At 37.1% G+C, this 19,259-nt stretch overlaps 4 protein-coding genes and 1 pseudogene across 5 annotated transcripts; 3 read left to right on the forward strand and 2 right to left on the reverse strand.

Annotated features, from left to right (window-relative positions):
• Positions 1-732: 732 nt before the first annotated feature.
• LOC137713810 (uncharacterized) lies at positions 733-2,320 on the forward strand. The gene is made up of 4 exons (XM_088684277.1): positions 733-1,132; positions 1,276-1,355; positions 1,508-1,724; positions 1,825-2,320. Exons 1-3 carry the CDS (start codon positions 875-877, stop codon positions 1,539-1,541), a joined length of 372 nt encoding a protein of 123 aa, XP_088540403.1. The 5' UTR covers positions 733-874; the 3' UTR covers positions 1,542-1,724; positions 1,825-2,320.
• An 18-nt stretch (positions 2,321-2,338) lies between these two features.
• Positions 2,339-3,875, reverse strand: LOC137712286 (uncharacterized). The gene is made up of 2 exons (XM_068451389.2): positions 3,355-3,875; positions 2,339-2,955 (listed from the first exon to the last, which is right to left on the reverse strand). The coding sequence occupies exons 1-2, from the start codon at positions 3,751-3,753 to the stop codon at positions 2,386-2,388; spliced, it is 969 nt and encodes a 322-aa protein (XP_068307490.2). The 5' UTR covers positions 3,754-3,875; the 3' UTR covers positions 2,339-2,385.
• Positions 3,876-4,473: 598 nt separating this feature from the next.
• Positions 4,474-6,934, reverse strand: LOC137712285 (uncharacterized; annotated as a pseudogene). The gene is made up of 3 exons (XR_015955643.1): positions 6,834-6,934; positions 6,438-6,453; positions 4,474-5,382 (listed from the first exon to the last, which is right to left on the reverse strand). The product of XR_015955643.1 is annotated as an uncharacterized LOC137712285 (transcript).
• Positions 6,935-9,789: 2,855 nt separating this feature from the next.
• LOC137712647 (uncharacterized) lies at positions 9,790-12,640 on the forward strand. The gene is made up of 7 exons (XM_068451763.2): positions 9,790-10,083; positions 10,223-10,369; positions 10,462-10,560; positions 10,863-11,054; positions 11,233-11,352; positions 11,510-11,581; positions 12,136-12,640. The coding sequence occupies exons 1-7, from the start codon at positions 9,856-9,858 to the stop codon at positions 12,361-12,363; spliced, it is 1,086 nt and encodes a 361-aa protein (XP_068307864.2). The 5' UTR covers positions 9,790-9,855; the 3' UTR covers positions 12,364-12,640.
• A 102-nt stretch (positions 12,641-12,742) lies between these two features.
• Positions 12,743-17,131, forward strand: LOC137712648 (uncharacterized). The gene is made up of 2 exons (XM_088684276.1): positions 12,743-14,182; positions 17,028-17,131. The coding sequence occupies exon 1, from the start codon at positions 13,002-13,004 to the stop codon at positions 14,055-14,057; it is 1,056 nt and encodes a 351-aa protein (XP_088540402.1). The 5' UTR covers positions 12,743-13,001; the 3' UTR covers positions 14,058-14,182; positions 17,028-17,131.
• The last annotated feature ends 2,128 nt before the right edge of the window (positions 17,132-19,259 follow it).

Genomic DNA, 19,259 nt, shown 5'->3' on the forward strand with positions numbered 1-19,259 from the left:
CATAGTTATTGGGATTTCCTAAACCTTATTGGATTAGAAATTTTATAAAGAATTAATGAGGTGATTTTATAGGTTTATTTTTTTCCCTTTTAACTTGAAAATATTGAGATTTGTCATCGCAGGTTGACTTTTTGAATAGGAGCTGCTTATGAGCTCTACTAATCGAACATATCAAACGTTCAAGTTTGAGTAACGGGGATCCTCTTTGTTCATCGTATATATCATAAATCATTGTAATTTTTTTATTTGAAATTGAACATAAATAGTATCTTACGAAAATTGACTGCATGATGTATGATAAAATGAAATGATTGGAAGATCTCGGAATTCTCACCAAGAGAAAACATATCAAATGTTCAAGTTTGGTTGAGGTATTTGTTGATTTGTCCCCTAAACTGATATAGAGCTGCTAAGCTGATTACCCCATTGAACTTTTATAATTCCTGACGTTAGATTTTAAAAGTTTTCATCTAATTTTTTTTATTCATTTTGATCACAGAAACAACACATGACAATTGTATGAAAGCAAAAATGATAAAAAATTGGATGGATGAAAGATTGAACGTAGGCTTGACAGTTTAACTCCATACAAGTTTAAGGTGCAAATCAACAAATATGCCAATTTGGTTTCTATTTTATTAGGATGAACCGTAAACTTGGCATTTAAAAGTCAATTTTCGTGACAACTTTATAAAATAATTTAAAAAAATATATATGAGGACTCTCTTAGCATCTCTCTTTCCCAGAACGCGCGAGAATCGAGGTGGCTACCGCTCAGGATCAGCTGTGCAGTAATCTCCGATTACATTGGCAGGAATCCAGTGCAGTGCGCCTCACATGTTACGCTAACCTCTCCCGAACCCAAGCAAAACCCATGGCCGCCGCAATCCACTGCTCCTCGGCTCTCCACTCCCTAAAACCGTCGCCTCTTCCTCCTCAGCTCTCTAGCCTCAGACCCTCTCTCCTCTCCGCCAACAAACACCCAAACCGGAGGAAGAACAATAACCTCTTCGGATACAGACTCTGCAGAGCGGAGTTCTCAAACGACGCGCCGTTCGCCGCCGCCATCGGCGCCTGCATGCTCTCGTCCCTGGTGCTTCCTGTCAGCTTCATTCCCTACTTCAATTGGCTGGTAAAACCAAAAACAATCCACTTTTCTCTCAAATTATTGATCTTTTTTATCATTTATGTATTTTTCTTTCAAAGTTTTGAACTTTTTATTTATTTTTATTGGGTTTGTTTTAATTTTTGTTTGGTTGCAATGAATAATAGTAGAGTTGGATTTTTGCTTGGCTGGATACCGGAAAACGGCGGTATGCGGTGTATGCGCTTGTGTACTTGGTTCCCTACCTGAGGTAGGGGATGAAGATTGTTGCTTAATTGAATGCTTTTGATTTTGATTATCTGAGCACTTGCATACTTGTTGAGCTTATGCTTGTAGTTTTCGATTTTCGAAGAATGAGGTAAATGTGTCATGTGATTGCTTGATTTTCCAATGATTTGTTAGGACGAATTTGTCGCTGTCGCCTGCGGAGATCTAGCTGCCTCTTGCTAGCATCGTTTTCTGCATTATTCATGTCCAGGTATGAGTCCTCAATTATGCTCTCCACCCGGTTCATCAGTTATCGCTTATATTGGGGTCGAATAGAGTTCATGTTTTTAATCTCTCATCAACGGCTAGAAGGAAAGATCATCAGAGTGGGTATCAAGGAACCTCTGAGGAGGTATTAACTACTTTGGGTCTCTTAACAGTTTTTAAGAATTCTAGATAGATTTTGTGTCCTTATCTTATATAGGCTGTAATCGCTTTTATGTCCTATGAAGGGGAAGAACAGGGAGAATAACAACCTTCCATCCAGTGAAGAACAATCGAGAAACGGGATTGATGGCTGGGGACTTCCCAAGAGGCCCTTACAAGATCGTGAGGGCGCCAATGAAGATTGGGAAAAAAAATGAAAGGAGGAAACATTAGAAGGTCAGAGTTGGATGCAAGCAATTTCTATTTGAAAACGCAGCCGTTGCACCCAGACGAAGTACTATGAATGTTTGATAGTCATCTTTTACTAAAATAAAGACAACCGCGACTGCAAACTTAACGCGTGAGGAAGAGTCGTGAGAGATACCGTACACAGAATGTAGTCCGATATCACTATCTGCACACTGATATGAATTAAAACATGTTGATGAAGATGAATTCACATGTAGAGTGTATAATCCATTTCGACACCATTGATATGAATTTGTTTATCGATTAAGTTATTTTGTTTTACGAAATGAGAGATGAAGATGAAATACAAGATCGCGAACTAATCATTTTATTTGTTATTGACTCTTGATATAAAGCTCAAAGTATCGTTGTTTCTCGAAAGTATGAACATCGTTTGGTTAATTGGATCCTGATACAGATTTCTTGATAGGAAAAGGACTCAATAGCCCTGTCTTCAAACAATAATCCAGAGCAACAGCAGCAGAAAGAAAAATAAAAAGACTCTGAGACACGTAAATCGCGCCATCAAAAGCATGTGAAAAGAAGCTACCGGCATTCAGTTCCAAAGGCTGTCCGCCATCCAGTGTAGCAAGCCCTTTGACAACTCCGAATGCTGCAGGCGCTCCGGTATTGAGATGAGCATCGTCCAAGTCTCTTCGTATTGTGTATCGGAAGGTGACTCCAAATAGAGCGCAGCTAGCGAAGGTGACTCCCAGAGGGAGGATCAGCTCAGAAATGCTTGCCACCTGAGTGAAGGAGAAGGGCAATGCAGCAACAGTGCCGGCTAGGGCGGAAACTGAAGCTGCTTTTATGGATTGCCATCTCTCTTTATCCTTGTCGATTTCCTTATTTTCGGTCGCTGCAAAAGCATATCCGCCACCGAGTTGATCCCCGTCTTGTGAGACGGCACGTTCAGCTTCTTCAACCATGGATTTTGCTTCTGATATCTCCTTTTGACATTCTGCAATCTTCAATGCAAACAGAGTCAATAATCTTAGCAGGAGAAGATGCCCGACAACATATAATATGTCAACTATCGTTGTATTTGAACAAAAATTATAGTTAGAAACAAAAAAAAAAAAAAAATGGAAATCTTAACACAACAGAAGCAAATGACAAATCAATGTTTTCAACAAATGAACTGACCATTTCACTTTCAAATTACACAAAAAACCGAATGGGAGCTGGTATCGACACTCCAAAATAGTCCATCCCGATAAGAAGATAAGGCGGATAGAGTGCTTAATGACTATTTTGAAGTGCTAATAACAATTCTCAATCGAAAAACTTCAAGGATATAGGAAAAGGCACCTAAAACAAAAACCCAGAAAATGAATCAAAAGTTGGGAACTGAGAAGATTTAGAACCTCAGAAGCTCTGCTTTCTAGTTGAGCAATGTAATCCCTCACAAGCTTGGCCTCAAGTTCCTGCCTTTCAATCTCAGCCAGCTCTCTCTTAGCAATCTCAACTCTCTGAGACGCCTTTTCCAACCCATCGAGCAACTCCCTGTTCTTTTCTCTTTTCAAGAGCTCCTCCACTTGCTCTCCCACAATGCCACTCAGTGCCTTCTTCAAGCCGCCGCCCTCTCCGGCAGCGCCGCCAGTCGTGCATTTTGCTATGAGGGGTCGATGAGGTGGGGAAGGATTAGAAGCTCGGGGGAAGAAGATTGCAGAGGAGGATTCAGATGGGGTGAGGAGTTTTGAGGGGAGGAGATGCGATGTGGGATTTGTGGAGGGAGCCCAAGTGAGCTTGATAATTAAGGGCATGGTGGTCGGAGGATTTTGTTATCCTATTTCATGTTTTGTTTGAGAAAGTACTGACCAGTGACCACCACTCACCCCCAACTTCTATTTGCAAAGTTGCAACTTACTGAAGGCAAGAGGTAAAACAAAAACTTACGGCATGGTTACTTATTTGAAAACGGGGAAGGCAAAGGTCATGCAATGCAAATGGTTAAGAGTTTTTATTTATACATTGGACATCTTGAATTTGAATCATTTTATCGTATTGTTTGATAAAAAATTGAAAAAGTTATGAATGAAAAATTGGGAATAATATGAGAAAAGAGACATGATTAGTATGACATGCCTGATTTTAACGTGAAACCTATTTACTTTTTTCTTTCAAACGTGTTAGGAATAAGAATAATACACACCTTGCATTACCTATTTCTGATATTTGCATCTGCCCTCCTCACATACGAGTGATGCCTGGTTAGTGAACCAAATACCAACAATGCCTCGTTATTGACCTGGAGACGTTGCCTCCGTCCATCCTAGTGTGAGGTTTGACGGACGCATATGGTGGGCTATTTTTTTTATACAACGAGAGGTTTGTGAGACCTTTTAGTCTAATGGTGGTGTTTGTGATGGCCTACTTAATGAAGAGAAATGTATTGAAATGCCAATAAACATCTAAGACAAAATTCTCAAAAATTCTTCTGTGAAGAAAAGCAGCTCTACTAGGTAAGCTACATGTCACTGTCATTACCTCCTACGGTGGTGACTATGCCTGTCCATCCTATCCCTACCATGAGTTGAATTATCAAGGTCGTAGTCGCTCCTTTGCTCGCCGCGGCGATGCCCTCTGCTGCCAGTTTCTGAATGATGGCTCGATCTGCTGTGTGAAGGGTGCCTAGAGAGCTCTGAAATTGAACATCCAGGTGCCCAAGGTCTCTCATCAGCATTTTCTGGGATTGGTGCGTTTACTCCGGGAAATTCTACTGTCATTTTCCTCTCCGGTTCAGCATTGTCTGTTTCGATAATCTCCCCGTCCTCATATTCTTCCTTAATATCCCCACCATCATATATTGTAATCCCTGATAGCTGATCCTCATCATCTTCATATAGATATCCCGGCGGGTAATCAATTTCTCGCATTCTGTTAAGCCAAGGTGGTAGATCAAGCTCCCCGAGACCCAAAAGCTTCTGCGTCTCAGCATCGAGAACTCCAGGCCTTCAACTATCATACTTTCCAGCTGCGGAAGACTTCTGATAATATCGCGTTGGATTGCAAGAACCAGCATTCTGATTGCGTTTGGACTTGAGCTGTTTACGGGCACTATTGACAGCAGCATTATTACGACGCTTCGGGCATTTTTTAAACGAGTGATCTGCTTCCAAGCCTCCTTCCAAGTTACTTGAACCATCACCAGCTAAAGTCAGACCTATGGCGTAACCACGATCATATAGGGGCACATTGGGTTCGTTGTGATCTGCTTTCCTTGTTTGGTTGTCCATCCAGAAGGACACCGCATGCGCAGATGCCTTCTCTATGCCGACACGAAGAACTGGAAAGAACGTCTCTTCACCGGATTCCACTGCTTCAATTGGATCTTGAGATGAAGAAACATGTTTTGCATGCCACGGCGACCACTGCCGTAATACTTCTTCAAGCTTATTGATGAGTTAATTTCATATTATATATTTTACCTCATTCTTAGTATATTTTGGTAATTATCTTGGTAAAATTTTGATACTTTGTTTTATATTTTCAACATAGGACATTCGATTTTCTCTGGAGTAAAACATGATCAAATGGACCAATGTTGGAGGTGTCAAAATTTCTACCAAACAGTTATTTTCTAGTGATTAAACAATGAGCAGTGCGTGTTGCTGGAAAGTAACATTTTTGGGCTTAAATGCAGTTTTTGAATCCCAAGATGATCTCAGATAGGTTTGTGGCCTTCAGGTGTAGTGTTCAGAATAGCCCAAACTTAAAATCCTACTATTTTGGGCCAGTTTTGAAGCTGATATGGGTCCTAAACGTGGCTGTGAAGGATTTTGGGCGAATTTCCAAGTGAATTTAGAATTATGTTTCCTAATTTATTTCAATTTATTTAGTTTCCTAGTCTTATTCTAAGACCTTTGACTAGGAGGATTTAATTAGAGTAGTATAAATAAGTTTTTTTTGGCCGGCCCTAGGTTTTATTTTTATGCAATTTCTAGAGAGAAGATTTGGGGCAAAACCTAGAGATTTCAAGACTAATACTTTCAAGGTGTTTTCATTCTTTTTCCATTTCAATAAAGACTTTGCTATTTTTATTATTAATATGCGTAACTAATTTTTTTTGCTAGGGTGAGGCCATGATCCTTAACAAGAATATGTAGTCTCTTTTTAATTTGTTTATGAATTTATCCATGCAAGTTTTGTGTTGTTAATCACGGGTTAAAACTATCTAATTGTCTTAGTGATTCGCAACAATTAGGATATTTAGAAAAGTAGTTTGATGCAATTTTGGCAGAAGATTGTCCCTAAAATTGACTAAGGTTTCTTGTGGTTAATATGTGTAACTTCTTAGGATGGATGACACTTCTTAAGGGTTATATGGTTGTTCAAAAGGTTTTCACAAAACTTAATGAGTCTTGCATGTTGACATTTGATCTGGACACCACTAACGGGTTGCATATTAAATATACGTTCAATGTTGGAGGTTCCAAGTAGGATATACTCTAGGAAAATCTAACCTTCAAAATATGCATGTGTAATTCATAAGTAATTAGAAGAACTATATAAGATTGTTAGGCTGACGGCGAAACCCTAGTACTTTCTCACTTTGAATTCTAAAAATTGTTTCTTTCTCCTTCTTTAAAGTTGCAGTTTTTAAGTAATCTTTTTAATTAAATTCGTTTTTCTTAATTTAGGTCATTAAATCACCTTTTTCAAAAACTTTGTTTTAATTAATTAGTTGAGAATTGATTTTGCTTTAATCTTTTTAAATTAATTCATGTGGAGAACGACCTTACTTAAGCCAATTATACTACAATAACCTTGTTTCTCTTGCAAGTATTTTAGGTGTTTTTAACCCTTTTTGGGCAGATGGTAAAAATCCTATCATTATGTTTACCTTGTCAACGAATCATATGTCACTCGAACTGAAGATTGTTGTTCATCAACTACCATTCTAGCTCTCTTAGCAAGGCGACCGATAAAATTCTCAGATTCCATATTTATGAAGAAGCTACTTATTTTGTAAGAGACCACCCAGAACGTACTATTGAGTTGAGTGAGATTAGGATAAAAGCACCGTAGCTTCTGTGACTCTTTGTGTATTACTCGCGATCTCCTCTTGAATCTGTGTTGAAAACTCAGGTTTTAATTGGTATATATCAAGAAAAGTTCAAAATAATAGTCCAAATCCTAATGGGAATCAGAATCTCTACTAATTATAAAACACTCATTGTCAACCAAAATCCTATGAAACTACCATTTTAACCCTTTAATTAAAACAGAACATGAATAACAAATATTGGGCAGAAATGTAATTTCACACAGCCAAATTTTGCTTTTTCTTTTCTTCAAAGTGTTACCCACATGTAATCCTAACATATCTCTAATAAAAAATAATAAAAAAAATCTTCCCACTCCCACATTCTCTATCACTCTCTTCCTCTCTCCTTCTATTTCAAAAATAAAAATAAAAAATCTTCTCACACACTTTGTGTGTGCTCATATGCTAGTATATATAATTAATAAGGAAACACAAAAATATCCTAACCAATTAGTAAAAGAAAACCAAATCCATATGTGAGAAGGAAACAAAATGCCCCTTGCATAAATGGGGAATATAAATTGCGGTCCTAGTTTCTTTTAGTGATAATGTTAGAGACACTAAGGGGAGTGTATTCAATTGAGAATTTAAAAGATTTTAATGGATTTATAAATTCATGGATTTTTATGGAGATTCCATATAAAATTTTGATTCAATTCCCTTGAAAATGTTAGAGAGACTATAGACAAAATTTGCAAATTAAATGATAGAATAATTGTCACATCCTGGCCCGGGCGAAATCACTTTCCGGGCCCGCTCCACCACCGTAGCACGATATTGTCCGCTTTGGGCTCCAACCACGTCCTCACGGTTTTGTTTCTGGGAACTCACACGAGAACTTCCCTATGGGTCACCCATCATGGGAGTGCTCTCGCGCGCTACTCGCTTAACTTCGGAGTTCCTACGGAACCCGAAACTAGTGAGCTCCCAAAAAGCCTCGTACTAGGTAGAAATGAGAATATACATATAAGGATCACTTCCCTGGGTGATGTGGGATGTCACAATCCACCCCCTCTTAGGGGCCCGACATCCTCGTCGACACACCACGGCCAAGGTTAGGCTCTGATACCAAATTGTCATATCTCGGCCCGAGAGGGACCACTTCCCGGGCCCGTTCCACCACCGTAGCATGATATTGTCCGGTTTGGGCTTACCATTCCCTCACGGTTTTGTTTCTGGGAACCCACGAGCAATTTCCTAGTAGGTCACCCATCATGAGATTGCTCTAGCCCCCTTCTCGCTTAACTTGAGAGTTCCTACGGAACCCGAAACTAGTGAGCTCCCAAAAGGCCTCGTGCTAGGTAGAGATGGGAATATACATATAAGGATCACTCCCATGGGCGATGTGAGATGTCACAATAATGATAGGGAGACCAATTTTTTTAAATCAAATAATGTGTCACCAATAAAAATAAGCACGTTAATCGATAATTAATTAATAATCCAATCATTTACAACCACATCATTTAGTTTGCAAATTTGGTTAAAAAAATTTGATCTTCCTAAAAAAATTTGATCTCCCTAACATTATTTTAAATGGTATGTCACCAATAAAAAAATGATCACGTTTATTAACGATTAAGCAATAATCTAATTGTGAACATAAATAATACCACAAAAATCAATTATTTAAGTTTCCACGACTAAAAAAAAAATATTTAAATTTTGAAATTCAATTTTGACAAGTATCTTTTAGCCATTTTTTTCTTTACATTTTATTTACAATTTTTCTTTAGGACCAATTCTTGGCCTAGCATGGGCATGGCTCCAATGGCAGATTTAGGAAAAATTATTAAAAGGGTCACATGTAAAAGTTCGCAAACATTTTTTAGATATTAATAGCCTTAAAAATTAAATCATAGTTTCATCATTCATAATTTATAGACCAAATAATAATACAAGTCACAGTTGTCCATGACACGTTTTTATATTTTGAAAATCCTGCATTATAACTTCATTATCAATAGATGAAAAAGCATTTACTCTCAATATAAACCACCAAACTGTCACTCAACCATTGATCTCCTATTTGGTTGTGCAAGGAACATTTCACAATATTCATAGAGGAAAATGCTCTCTATACTGAAGCAATAGCTACTAGTAGAACTAAGCCAATAATTATCAAATACACATATGTGACGATCAGGTAATATTTAAAAATATATATATAAAAGAAGAGCAACCCTTCTTTGAAGCTTTTTATCAAACAGTTGGGGGATATGTATGAGACCAAGTCCAACTTGGTGTTGCCCCTTGAAGGTTGGAGTTAGTCTTTGAGGCGTTTTCAAGTTTCTTCGTAAAAACATCTCTACCTATGAACATACAGGCTCTTTCCATTCTCAAGTACCAAACGTAGTCCACTAATTAGAAGAATAAATTGGTATCGAATTTGTTATTCACCAAATTTAAACCTAATACCTCTTCATAGTTACTAATAATGAGAAATATCACATATCAACACCAGATTTAAACCTAAGAAATATTACTCTACTGTCACATTAATTGGTACATGTTATATTCTTTAATTTCTATTACTTCTTTTAGGTATGGAGCCTTGAAAAATGCATTCGACCATTTGACTTAAAATAGTATTCTCTACACACCATTTTTATTACTCGCACAACTCTTTTAATTTTCAACCATTTTATAGAATTTGAAAAAAAAATTAATTAAAAAAAATTAACAGAAGTATGTAAGAAATAATAAAACGTATGTGTATAACACAAAACTTCATTTATAAGGTGTGAAATTAATTGTAAACTAATAATAAATGAAATTGTAGAAATAACTCCCCGACTGTTGAAATCCCCGCAAAGGCATGCTTCTGCTAGTAGGCAGAGGGTTCAAGCACACACTCCCATTCCCCGCCTACCACCACCGCCTACACCTCCACCTCTCCCGCTCTCTCATGGCCGCCGCTACTTCACCTAAGCGAGTGGGGACCCATAACGGCAGCTTCCACTGCGACGAAGCCCTCGGCTGCTTCATGATTCGCCTCACAGACAAGTTCTCCAACGCCGAAATCGTCCGCACTCGTGACCCCCTGGTTTTCAATCCCTTTCCCACTTTCTGTTTGGTTTCCGAGAAAATTGATGATAAATTAAGTTACTTGGTTGAAATTCGAACCATTTGCAGTAATTTGTGATTTCTTATTGTCGTTGTTATTGTTTGTTTGAGGGTTTTAGGTTTTGGAGGGTCTGGATGCTGTGCTTGATGTTGGGGGTATGTATGATTCTAGTCGGGATCGATACGATCATCACCAGAAGGGTTTCGAGGAGGTTTTCGGGCACGGATTTAAGACCAAGCTGAGCAGTGCTGGTCTGGTTTACAAGGTATTTACTTCAAATGGTCAAATCTGTTTTTAGGGATTAAAGTAATCGGAATTTCGAATGTGTAACTTCACTCGTGTTAAATCTATTTGTAGCATTTCGGGAAGCAAATAATAGCGAAGGAGCTTCAGGTCGATGAAGGTCACCTCGATGTGCAACGGTTGTTCTTGGCTGTGTACAAAAGCTTTATGGAGGTTACTACTAAATTCTGCATCTTTTCTTCATTTTCTATGCAAATGTAGAATAGGGGTCGTGCTACCTTTAATTTTTTAACTACATTTGAAATCGAATGGAATCGTTGATGCTGAGAGCCTGTTATGTTATAAATTAGAACAAAAACCATTACGAGGCCATTTTTTCCCTGATTCTATAAGTTTTTATTGAAATGTCATTTGTCATTACTCAGTTTGGTTTTTTTAATGTTCAGCGGTTTCATGTTGACATGAATTCTTGTTATTCCAACTGTATTTTTGACACTTTCAATTACTTGTAACAGGCAATTGATGCTGTTGACAATGGGATCAATCGGTATGATACGGACCAGCCTCCAAGATATGTGAATACTACACACTTGTCTTCAAGGGTGGGCAGGTTGAATTTGGATTGGATAGATCCTGATCAATCATCTGAAAAGGAGAATGAAGCCTTTCAAAGAGCAATGGAACTTGCAGGCAGTGAATTTTTAAGTGTACGTCTTCCTATCATTAAGACTTGGCGGTTGTAGAATTTGCTCATGTTTAATATGTTTCTTTCAAGTCCGAGGACAACCAAATTAAAGAAGGGTTGAACGCTTTAATGAGGATGTGTTTTAGTTGGAATTTTTATTTTGCATCCCTTTTCAATGACCTTGTTTTTCAAAATTTCAGAGTGTCCGTTTTCATGCAAAATCATGGTTACCAGCTCGATCTATCGTGATGGAGTGTCTCTTAGCAAGATGGAGTGTTGATCCAAGTGGTGAAATCATGGTTTTGAATCGATTTTGCCCTGTAAGTATGCAATGCTGTATTATTTATTTTTTTCAGTTAAATACTCTTAGGTTTAAGCTTTCTCATATCATTGTCTAATGCTAATGCTATTAATTTTACAATTTCTTCATTACCTTCAACTATTTTTTAGCGGTATATATTATTTTATTCCTTGCAGTGGAAGCTTCATTTATTTGAACTTGAAGAGGAAATGAAGATTGAGCCGCCCATCAAATATGTTCTCTATCAGGTACCTTTATTTATCTGGTGTCCTTGTTCTTATTATTTTATTTTGTTATTTTTTTATCTTAGTAATTTTTCCTTCCATTGATCTGTATAAAGTATAAATGCATTTAGGTGGTAGAAAGGAGATTGGGAAAATTCCTGCTTGTGACTTTATTATGTGCAAAGAAAATAGTAGGAAACCAGAGTCCCAATAATGGATATAATACATGTTAAGAGAGTATTGGCATTACAAAACTTGTTTACCTGTAAATATGCAAGTTCTTTTGACGCAATTCAAAAGATTTTTAGCTTCTTTAAGAGCTATCGGAAATGTAAGTAGATTTAAAGAACGTTTGTTGGGATCATTTGGAAGTGTAGTGTGTACTTGCACGACTTTCTGGCCTCATTTCTAGTTGACGATATCTCTCCTTTCTTCGCAAAAAAGAAATAAAGAAAAAGAAAAGAATGTTTTAGGTGACCTTTACGTTTCATTTAGATATGAAGCTAATAATATGTCTGCAATTTTTACATGGAGAAGAGTCCCTAATTTTAATATTACAATAAAAAATCGATATGCAGGATGATAGAAGCAAACACTGGAGAGTTCAAGCGGTGGCAGTTGCTCCTGATAGATTTGAGAGCCGAAAGGCTCTTGCATCACAATGGCGGGGGCTTAGGGATGAGGAGCTCTCAAAGGAGGCTGGGATTCCCGGATGTGTTTTCGTTCACATGAGTGGATTTATTGGAGGAAATCAAAGTTATGAAGGTGCTCTTGACATGGCAAAAGCGAGTTTGAAGTTTGATTGAGCAGATTGACTTGCATTGGCTTGTTACCAATTCAGATTACTAAATCTTCGGCATTTGAGTTACTTCTTCGCTAATTTCTATTACTTTAGCCCGTTTCTTTATTATCAGGGCCAATTTTGTCTCTTTATTCGTTTTTGATATTGTATTCGAAATTTTCCCTCTTAAGGTTAACTAAGTAAACATTTTATGCTGCGATTTGAACTGGTATATGGAATGTGGGACTTCAGTTTTATTGATGATTGACCTGGAAAATGTAATTTTATTTCAGTTGAGCATATATCTATCTGTTTAGCCTTTTACATCATTATTCAGATGTTTGCATAATATAAGTTGTCTTAAATGTGTGCTAACAAAATCTAATTTCTCATCTCAATTCCTGTCATGCCACGAGACGGGAATAAGCCTGAGACGAGAAAGACTTCCGTGAAACGGAGCGGACTGCAGCCATTAGAGTACAGTAGAATACGGGTTACACAGCGAGAGCTCCAAGAGTTCACCACGCACGTGCACACGTGACAAGTGTCTCTCCTCTCGCACCAACATTAAGCTGCGTCGCGACGACACACAGCTCACAAGTCAGTGAAGTTATAAGTGAGAGCTGGTTCTTCTCCCATAAACCAAAACACCAACCGGCAGCTATGGCCACGCTCACTTATCCCGCCGCGGCCGCCATCAGAACCACCAAACACACCGCCTCATCATCTCTCAGAAAACCCATCTCCATCATCCCCATCAAACCCAATTCCATCTCCCCACTGAAAACCCTAAACGTCACCTCTAAACCCGCCACCTTCTCAATCAAATCCACCGCCACAACCACCATTACCACCACCACCACCTCCATCTCCCCCTCCTCCCTAACGCTCAAATCCCGCCTCCAAAACGGCGAGACCCTCTACGGCCTCTTCCTCCTCTCCTTCTCCCCCACCCTCGCCGAGATCGCCGGCCTCTCCCGCTACGACTTCGTCGTCGTTGACATGGAGCATGGCCCCGGCGGCATCCCCGAAGCCCTCTCCTGCCTCCACGCCCTAGCCGCCACCCAAACCCCCGCCATTCTTCGCTTACCCGAGACCTCCGCAACTTGGGCCAAAAAAGCCCTAGATCTTGGCCCACAAGGCATCATGTTCCCCATGATCGAATCCTCCAAGGCCGCCAAGAAGGCCGTCTCCTACTGCCTCTTCCCTCCAGCCGGCGTCCGTGGGTCCGCCCACACCGTCGTTCGCGCCTCCAACTACGGCATCGACGAGGGGTATTTGAGTAATTACGAGGACCAGCTGCTGATCATGTGCCAGGTGGAAAGCGAGGAGGGCGTGAAGCACGCGGAGGACATCGCAGCCGTCGATGGAGTCGACTGTATTCAGATGGGGCCGTTAGATCTGAGCGCCAGCATGGGATACTTGTGGGACCCCGCGAACAAGAAGGTGAGGAAAATGATGGAAAAGGCCGAGAAGGCGGTGCTGGGGTCCGACCCCAAAGGTCGTGGGGCCTACTTGGCTGGTTTCGCTATGCCCCATGACGGGCCTCGCGATTTGGGGACACGTGGATACCACATGGTGTCGGGAGCCGTCGATGTAGGGCTGTTTAGGAGCGCGGCGGTGGAGGACGTGAAGAGGTTCAAGATGAGCTTGATGGACGGTGCAGATGATGAGCAGGAGGATGAGAAGGATGCTGATGAGAAGTACTGGAGCGAATGAAGAGGGAGATTGTTGAAAGCTTTCCTTTTTGGCGGGGAGAAATATTGACGAAAATAATTAGAATTTTGGACTCGCTTATTTGTAAATTTTGAAGTGGGGTTTTTTTTCGTTTTATTTCTCTTGTGGTGTATGTAGACCTGGCAAACGGGTCGTGTCTGTCGTGTTCGTGTCGTTTTCGTGTAACACCTGTTATCTTAACGGGTCGTGTCGTGTCACACCCGTTATCTTAACGGGTCCTTAACAGGTCGTGTCACTTTACCCAACGGGTAAAGTGACCCGACCCGTTATGACCCGTTAAGAAAAAAATATTTTTTTTTTAAAATTTGCACATACCACACATTGCGACATAAATATTACTTGAAAACATTAAAACATTTCTCGTTCAAGTACTATATCTACACTCGAAAATGAAAGCCTAATAAAAAAAATAATACATACACTACTAATCTATTACAAATATTAAATGTGCAAGGATAAAGAGTTTTTGTTTTTAAGATTGACTAACACTTAGAGTTTATTTATACTTTTATTAAGTATAACATAAGATTTTGTGGTATCCACTTGTGTAAATATTTTAAATTGAAGATCGAATTCATTCATTGTATTCATATAGGGTCAAGGAGTGTAGTTATAAAAAATCATCAAAATCGGAGTTAAAATAACCGTTAAATCGTGATTTTTCGTTTATAACCGTTGAAAAGCTTTGTCCCGTTACTTGATCTCTGAATGTTTTTTTTTTGTGATTTTTTGCTGATGTGATCTCAAAGCATATACAAACAATTTTGACGGTTTTGATCGTTGAAATTAGTTTTGGAGAATTCGTAAAACGATAGATTGACTAACACTTAGAGTTTATTTATACTTTTATTAAGTATAACATAAGATTTTGTGGTATCCACTTGTGTAAATATTTTAAATTGAAGATCGAATTCATTCATTGTATTCATATAGGGTCAAGGAGTGTAGTTATAAAAAATCATCAAAATCGGAGTTAAAATAACCATTAAATCGTGATTTTTCGTTTATAACCGTTGAAAAGCTTTGTCCCGTTACTTGATCTCTGAATGTTTTTTTTTGTGATTTTTTGCTGATGTGATCTCCAAGCATATACAAACAATTTTGACGGTTTGGATCGTTGAAATTAGTTTTGGAGAATTCGTAAAACGATAGATTGACTAACACTTAGAGTTTATTTATACTTTTATTAAGTATAACATAAGATTTTGTGGTATCCACTTGTGTAAATATTTTAAATTGAAGATCGAATTCATTCATTGTATTCATATAGGGTCAAGGAGTGTAGTTATAAAAAATCATCAAAATCGGAGTTAAAATAACCGTTAAATCGTGATTTTTCGTTTATAACCGTTGAAAAGCTTTGTCCCGTTACTTGATCTTTGAATGTTTTTTTTTTGTGATTTTTTGCTGATGTGATCTCCAAGCATATACAAACAATTTTGACGGTTTGGATCGTTGAAATTAGTTTTGGAGAATTCGTAAAACGATAGATTGACTAACGCTTAGAGTTTATTTATACTTTTATTAAGTATAACATAAGATTTTGTGGTATCCACTTGTGTAAATATTTTAAATTGAAGATCGAATTCATTCATTGTATTCATATAGGGTCAAGGAGTGTAGTTATAAAAAATCATCAAAATCGGAGTTAAAATAACCGTTAAATCGTGATTTTTCGTTTATAACCGTTGAAAAGCTTTGTCCCGTTACTTGATCTCTGAATGTTTTTTTTTTGTGATTTTTTGCTGATGTGATCTCCAAGCATATACAAACAATTTTGACGGTTTGGATCGTTGAAATTAGTTTTGGAGAATTCGTAAAACGATAGATTGACTAACACTTAGAGTTTATTTATACTTTTATTAAGTATAACATAAGATTTTGTGGTATCCACTTGTGTAAATATTTTAAATTGAATATCGAATTCATTCATTGTATTCATATAGGGTCAAGGAGTGTAGTTATAAAAAATCATCAAAATCGGAGTTAAAATAACCGTTAAATCGTGATTTTTCATTTATAACCGTTGAAAAGCTTTGTCCCGTTTACTTGATCTCTGAATGTTTTTTTTTTTTGTGATTTTTTGCTGATGTGATCTCCAAGCATATACAAACAATTTTGACGGTTTGGATCGTTGAAATTAGTTTTGGAGAATTCGTAAAACGATAGATTGACTAACACTTAGAGTTTATTTATACTTAGATTCACCACTTCTATTAATTTTCATTTTTCCCTCTCTTTTTTGTTTCCTTTTCAACTTTTTCTTATCATTTTCACTTTTCCCTCCAACATCTTTCCCTAATTGAATTCCCTCACTTTTTTGTTTTATTTTCAACTTTTCTTAACATTTTCATTTTCCCTCCATTTTTTTTTTCAAAAAGGGCGGCAAGTTGGCAAATGGCAATGGCAAGAAATTGATTATTGAAATTTGAGAATGGAAACAAATCACATATGAGTCCTGACGCATCAAATTTCAATGGATGCAAAATCATGCAAATATGCAATGCATGATCATGCATATTAAATTATTAATTAATAATTATTATAGTTTTTATAAAATTTAATATATATATATATAATTAGTATAGATAGACTTAATATTTTGGGGGTATAATTATTATAGTATATATAATTATTATAATTATTATAAATTTTATAGTTAATTTAATATATATATATATTTATTATAATTTTTAGGGGTATAAAATTGTAAAATTAATGTATATAATTATTACAGTATTTTTTGAGGGTTATAAAATTATAAAAATAATATTCTGCTTATCGTGTATCGTGTTTACCCACGTGTATACCCGACCCAACCCGTTATCTTAACAGGTGCTTATCGGGTTACCCGATAAGACCCGATTCGTTATCGTGTCGACCCAAACACCTGTTAATTTCGTGTCGTGTCGTGTCGGGTTATCGGGTCGTGTCAGAAATTGCCAGGTCTAGGTGTATGGGTCCATGGGTGTTTTCATAATGAAGGTCAAATTGCCGGCCAAATTGCGTAATTAGAGGGATTGGATTGGAGGCAAAGATATCTACAGTAATTTTCGCACTCTTATTTTCTTCTTATGCACTCTTAATTGGAATAAGCTTCATTCAAACTTGAACCCGAAAGAGCCTATTGGATGGCAAATGTGGAAAAAAGAACATGATTAGAAATTCAAAATCTCATACGTTCCAATTCCTGTCTAATTTATTTAAAATACACAGATTTCAGAATTTACATTTTAATAAAGAATTTTAGGGGTTGGAATATAAACTTTCAATCCAACTTACACAGTAAAATTGTCCTTCCATTTATCTTATTAATTCCTAAAATTAGGAAACGAAAAAAAAAAAGCATCAACAAAAGTCACTTGCTTATTATTTTTTAATTGTTAAAGTTACAAGTTTTTTTGATAAATGATAGTGGAAGTGAGTTAGATGGTTAAATTTTAAGAAGGAAGTGAATTGGTTGGGATCAAACCCGCCGAGTTGCGTAAATATTGGTATCACGAATAAGACAAGGCATTGCAAGTGTTTTTCCTTATAGATGGCTTATATGGGAAAGGGATCCTCTCTGGATCCGGATCCTTGAATTTTGATCTAACGGTTACAAACAAAGATTTTCTTTAAAAATTATAATAATTTTAACCTTTCGATCAAATTTTAAAAACCCTGATCCTTTAATTGAGTGGATTAGGTGGAAAGAGATCCAAAGGATCCCTTTCCGCTTATATGCACTCTGCTTCTAGAACATGTAGGTCGTGCAGCGTTCAGAAATTTAATTTGGCAAATAAAGTGGACTATTCATATATATTTTTATGAATGATTATATTCGTGGGTTAATATCAGCCCAGCGATGGGCCAGTTAATGACCAATTGACGAGTCTGGTCACTATGTGCAGTTAATGTATTCTCCAATTACTGTAGACTGATGCCTGAATCAGGTTTTTTTTTTTCACTGTTGATGTTAGAAACCATCAGGATGCTTCATTAAAGTTTCTGTTTTTCCTTCTTTGATACGACTATCGTCTATGAAATTTGAGACTGAGTTTGTTTTTTTCTTTGATCCAACAACTGTCATCTTTGAAATTTGAACTCAAGTCAATGTTAACATTCACAATAGGTCAGTTAATTAAGTGCATTCGATCATGCACTCAACGTCCCAAGTTCAAATTCTCCTTCCAGTCGTATCGCTTACATAAAAAGAAAAAAGAATGTTAACATTGTAGTATTCCTTACATTTCTAATTTAAAAATGTTTGACATTGCACTCTTGAATTTATGTGAATATGAACTCCATAAAACCAACAGAGAGAATGTTGACATTGTCTTCTTAGTTGGAGTGGAATAATATTAAGAGAAATGCTAAGAAAACTCTTTTAAAGTGAAACTCTTTATAGATTTTATGTTACAAGAAATTTTTTATTGTGTCAAGAATACGAGTGACATGTGATATATCACTACTTGTATAATGACATGTGATATATCATCCCTTGTTGCAGGCACACTGAAAAATCTTTTCTTTATCACCTAACAATTTAACGTTAATTTCCATTTACAAAAAATATGAGATGACATATAGTTCATAAAAAGTTCATTTTTAAGAGAGTTTGCTTAACATTTCTAGTAAATAAACATCTACACGGAGAATGTAATTAATCATCAATTGTTATTGGGCAATAAAAAAAGTTTTGATATACGTGTTCTATTTATTTATTTATCTATCATAGATTTGACTATAATTTAATAAAACCTTAAACAACCACCAAGTAGCTGTTAGTGAGTGCCCTCCTCTGACCGAATCCAGAAGACAAAGCATGTGGAAAGGTGACAGGTTCTCATGTTCCTTCATTTCTTCCCTAGATGACGATGATCCAATTACAAACTCAATTTATACTCCCAATCAATATTCAAATGAAAATTTCCAATCCCATTTGGAGTTGAATTCATGCATCACCATACCAACTTGCCCATTTGACATCATTGGCCATATGTTCTTTGGTTTTCCAATTTCACCCTATCAGCAAACTCTTAAGGTAACAACACACTGTTATATATGAAATTTAAAACGTTTGATAATGCATGATCAATTTGAGATATCACCAAATATTTCATATAAGTTTCTCTTGTAATTGATAGTGCCTTGTTTATGTTACCATTTACCAAGAACAAACCCACTCTCCATTAATCTACA

The sequence above is a fragment of the Pyrus communis genome, chromosome 14 (genome assembly GCF_041283825.1).
Source record: "Pyrus communis isolate YQ-2024b chromosome 14, ASM4128382v1, whole genome shotgun sequence".
Taxonomy (NCBI): Eukaryota; Viridiplantae; Streptophyta; class Magnoliopsida; order Rosales; family Rosaceae; genus Pyrus; species Pyrus communis.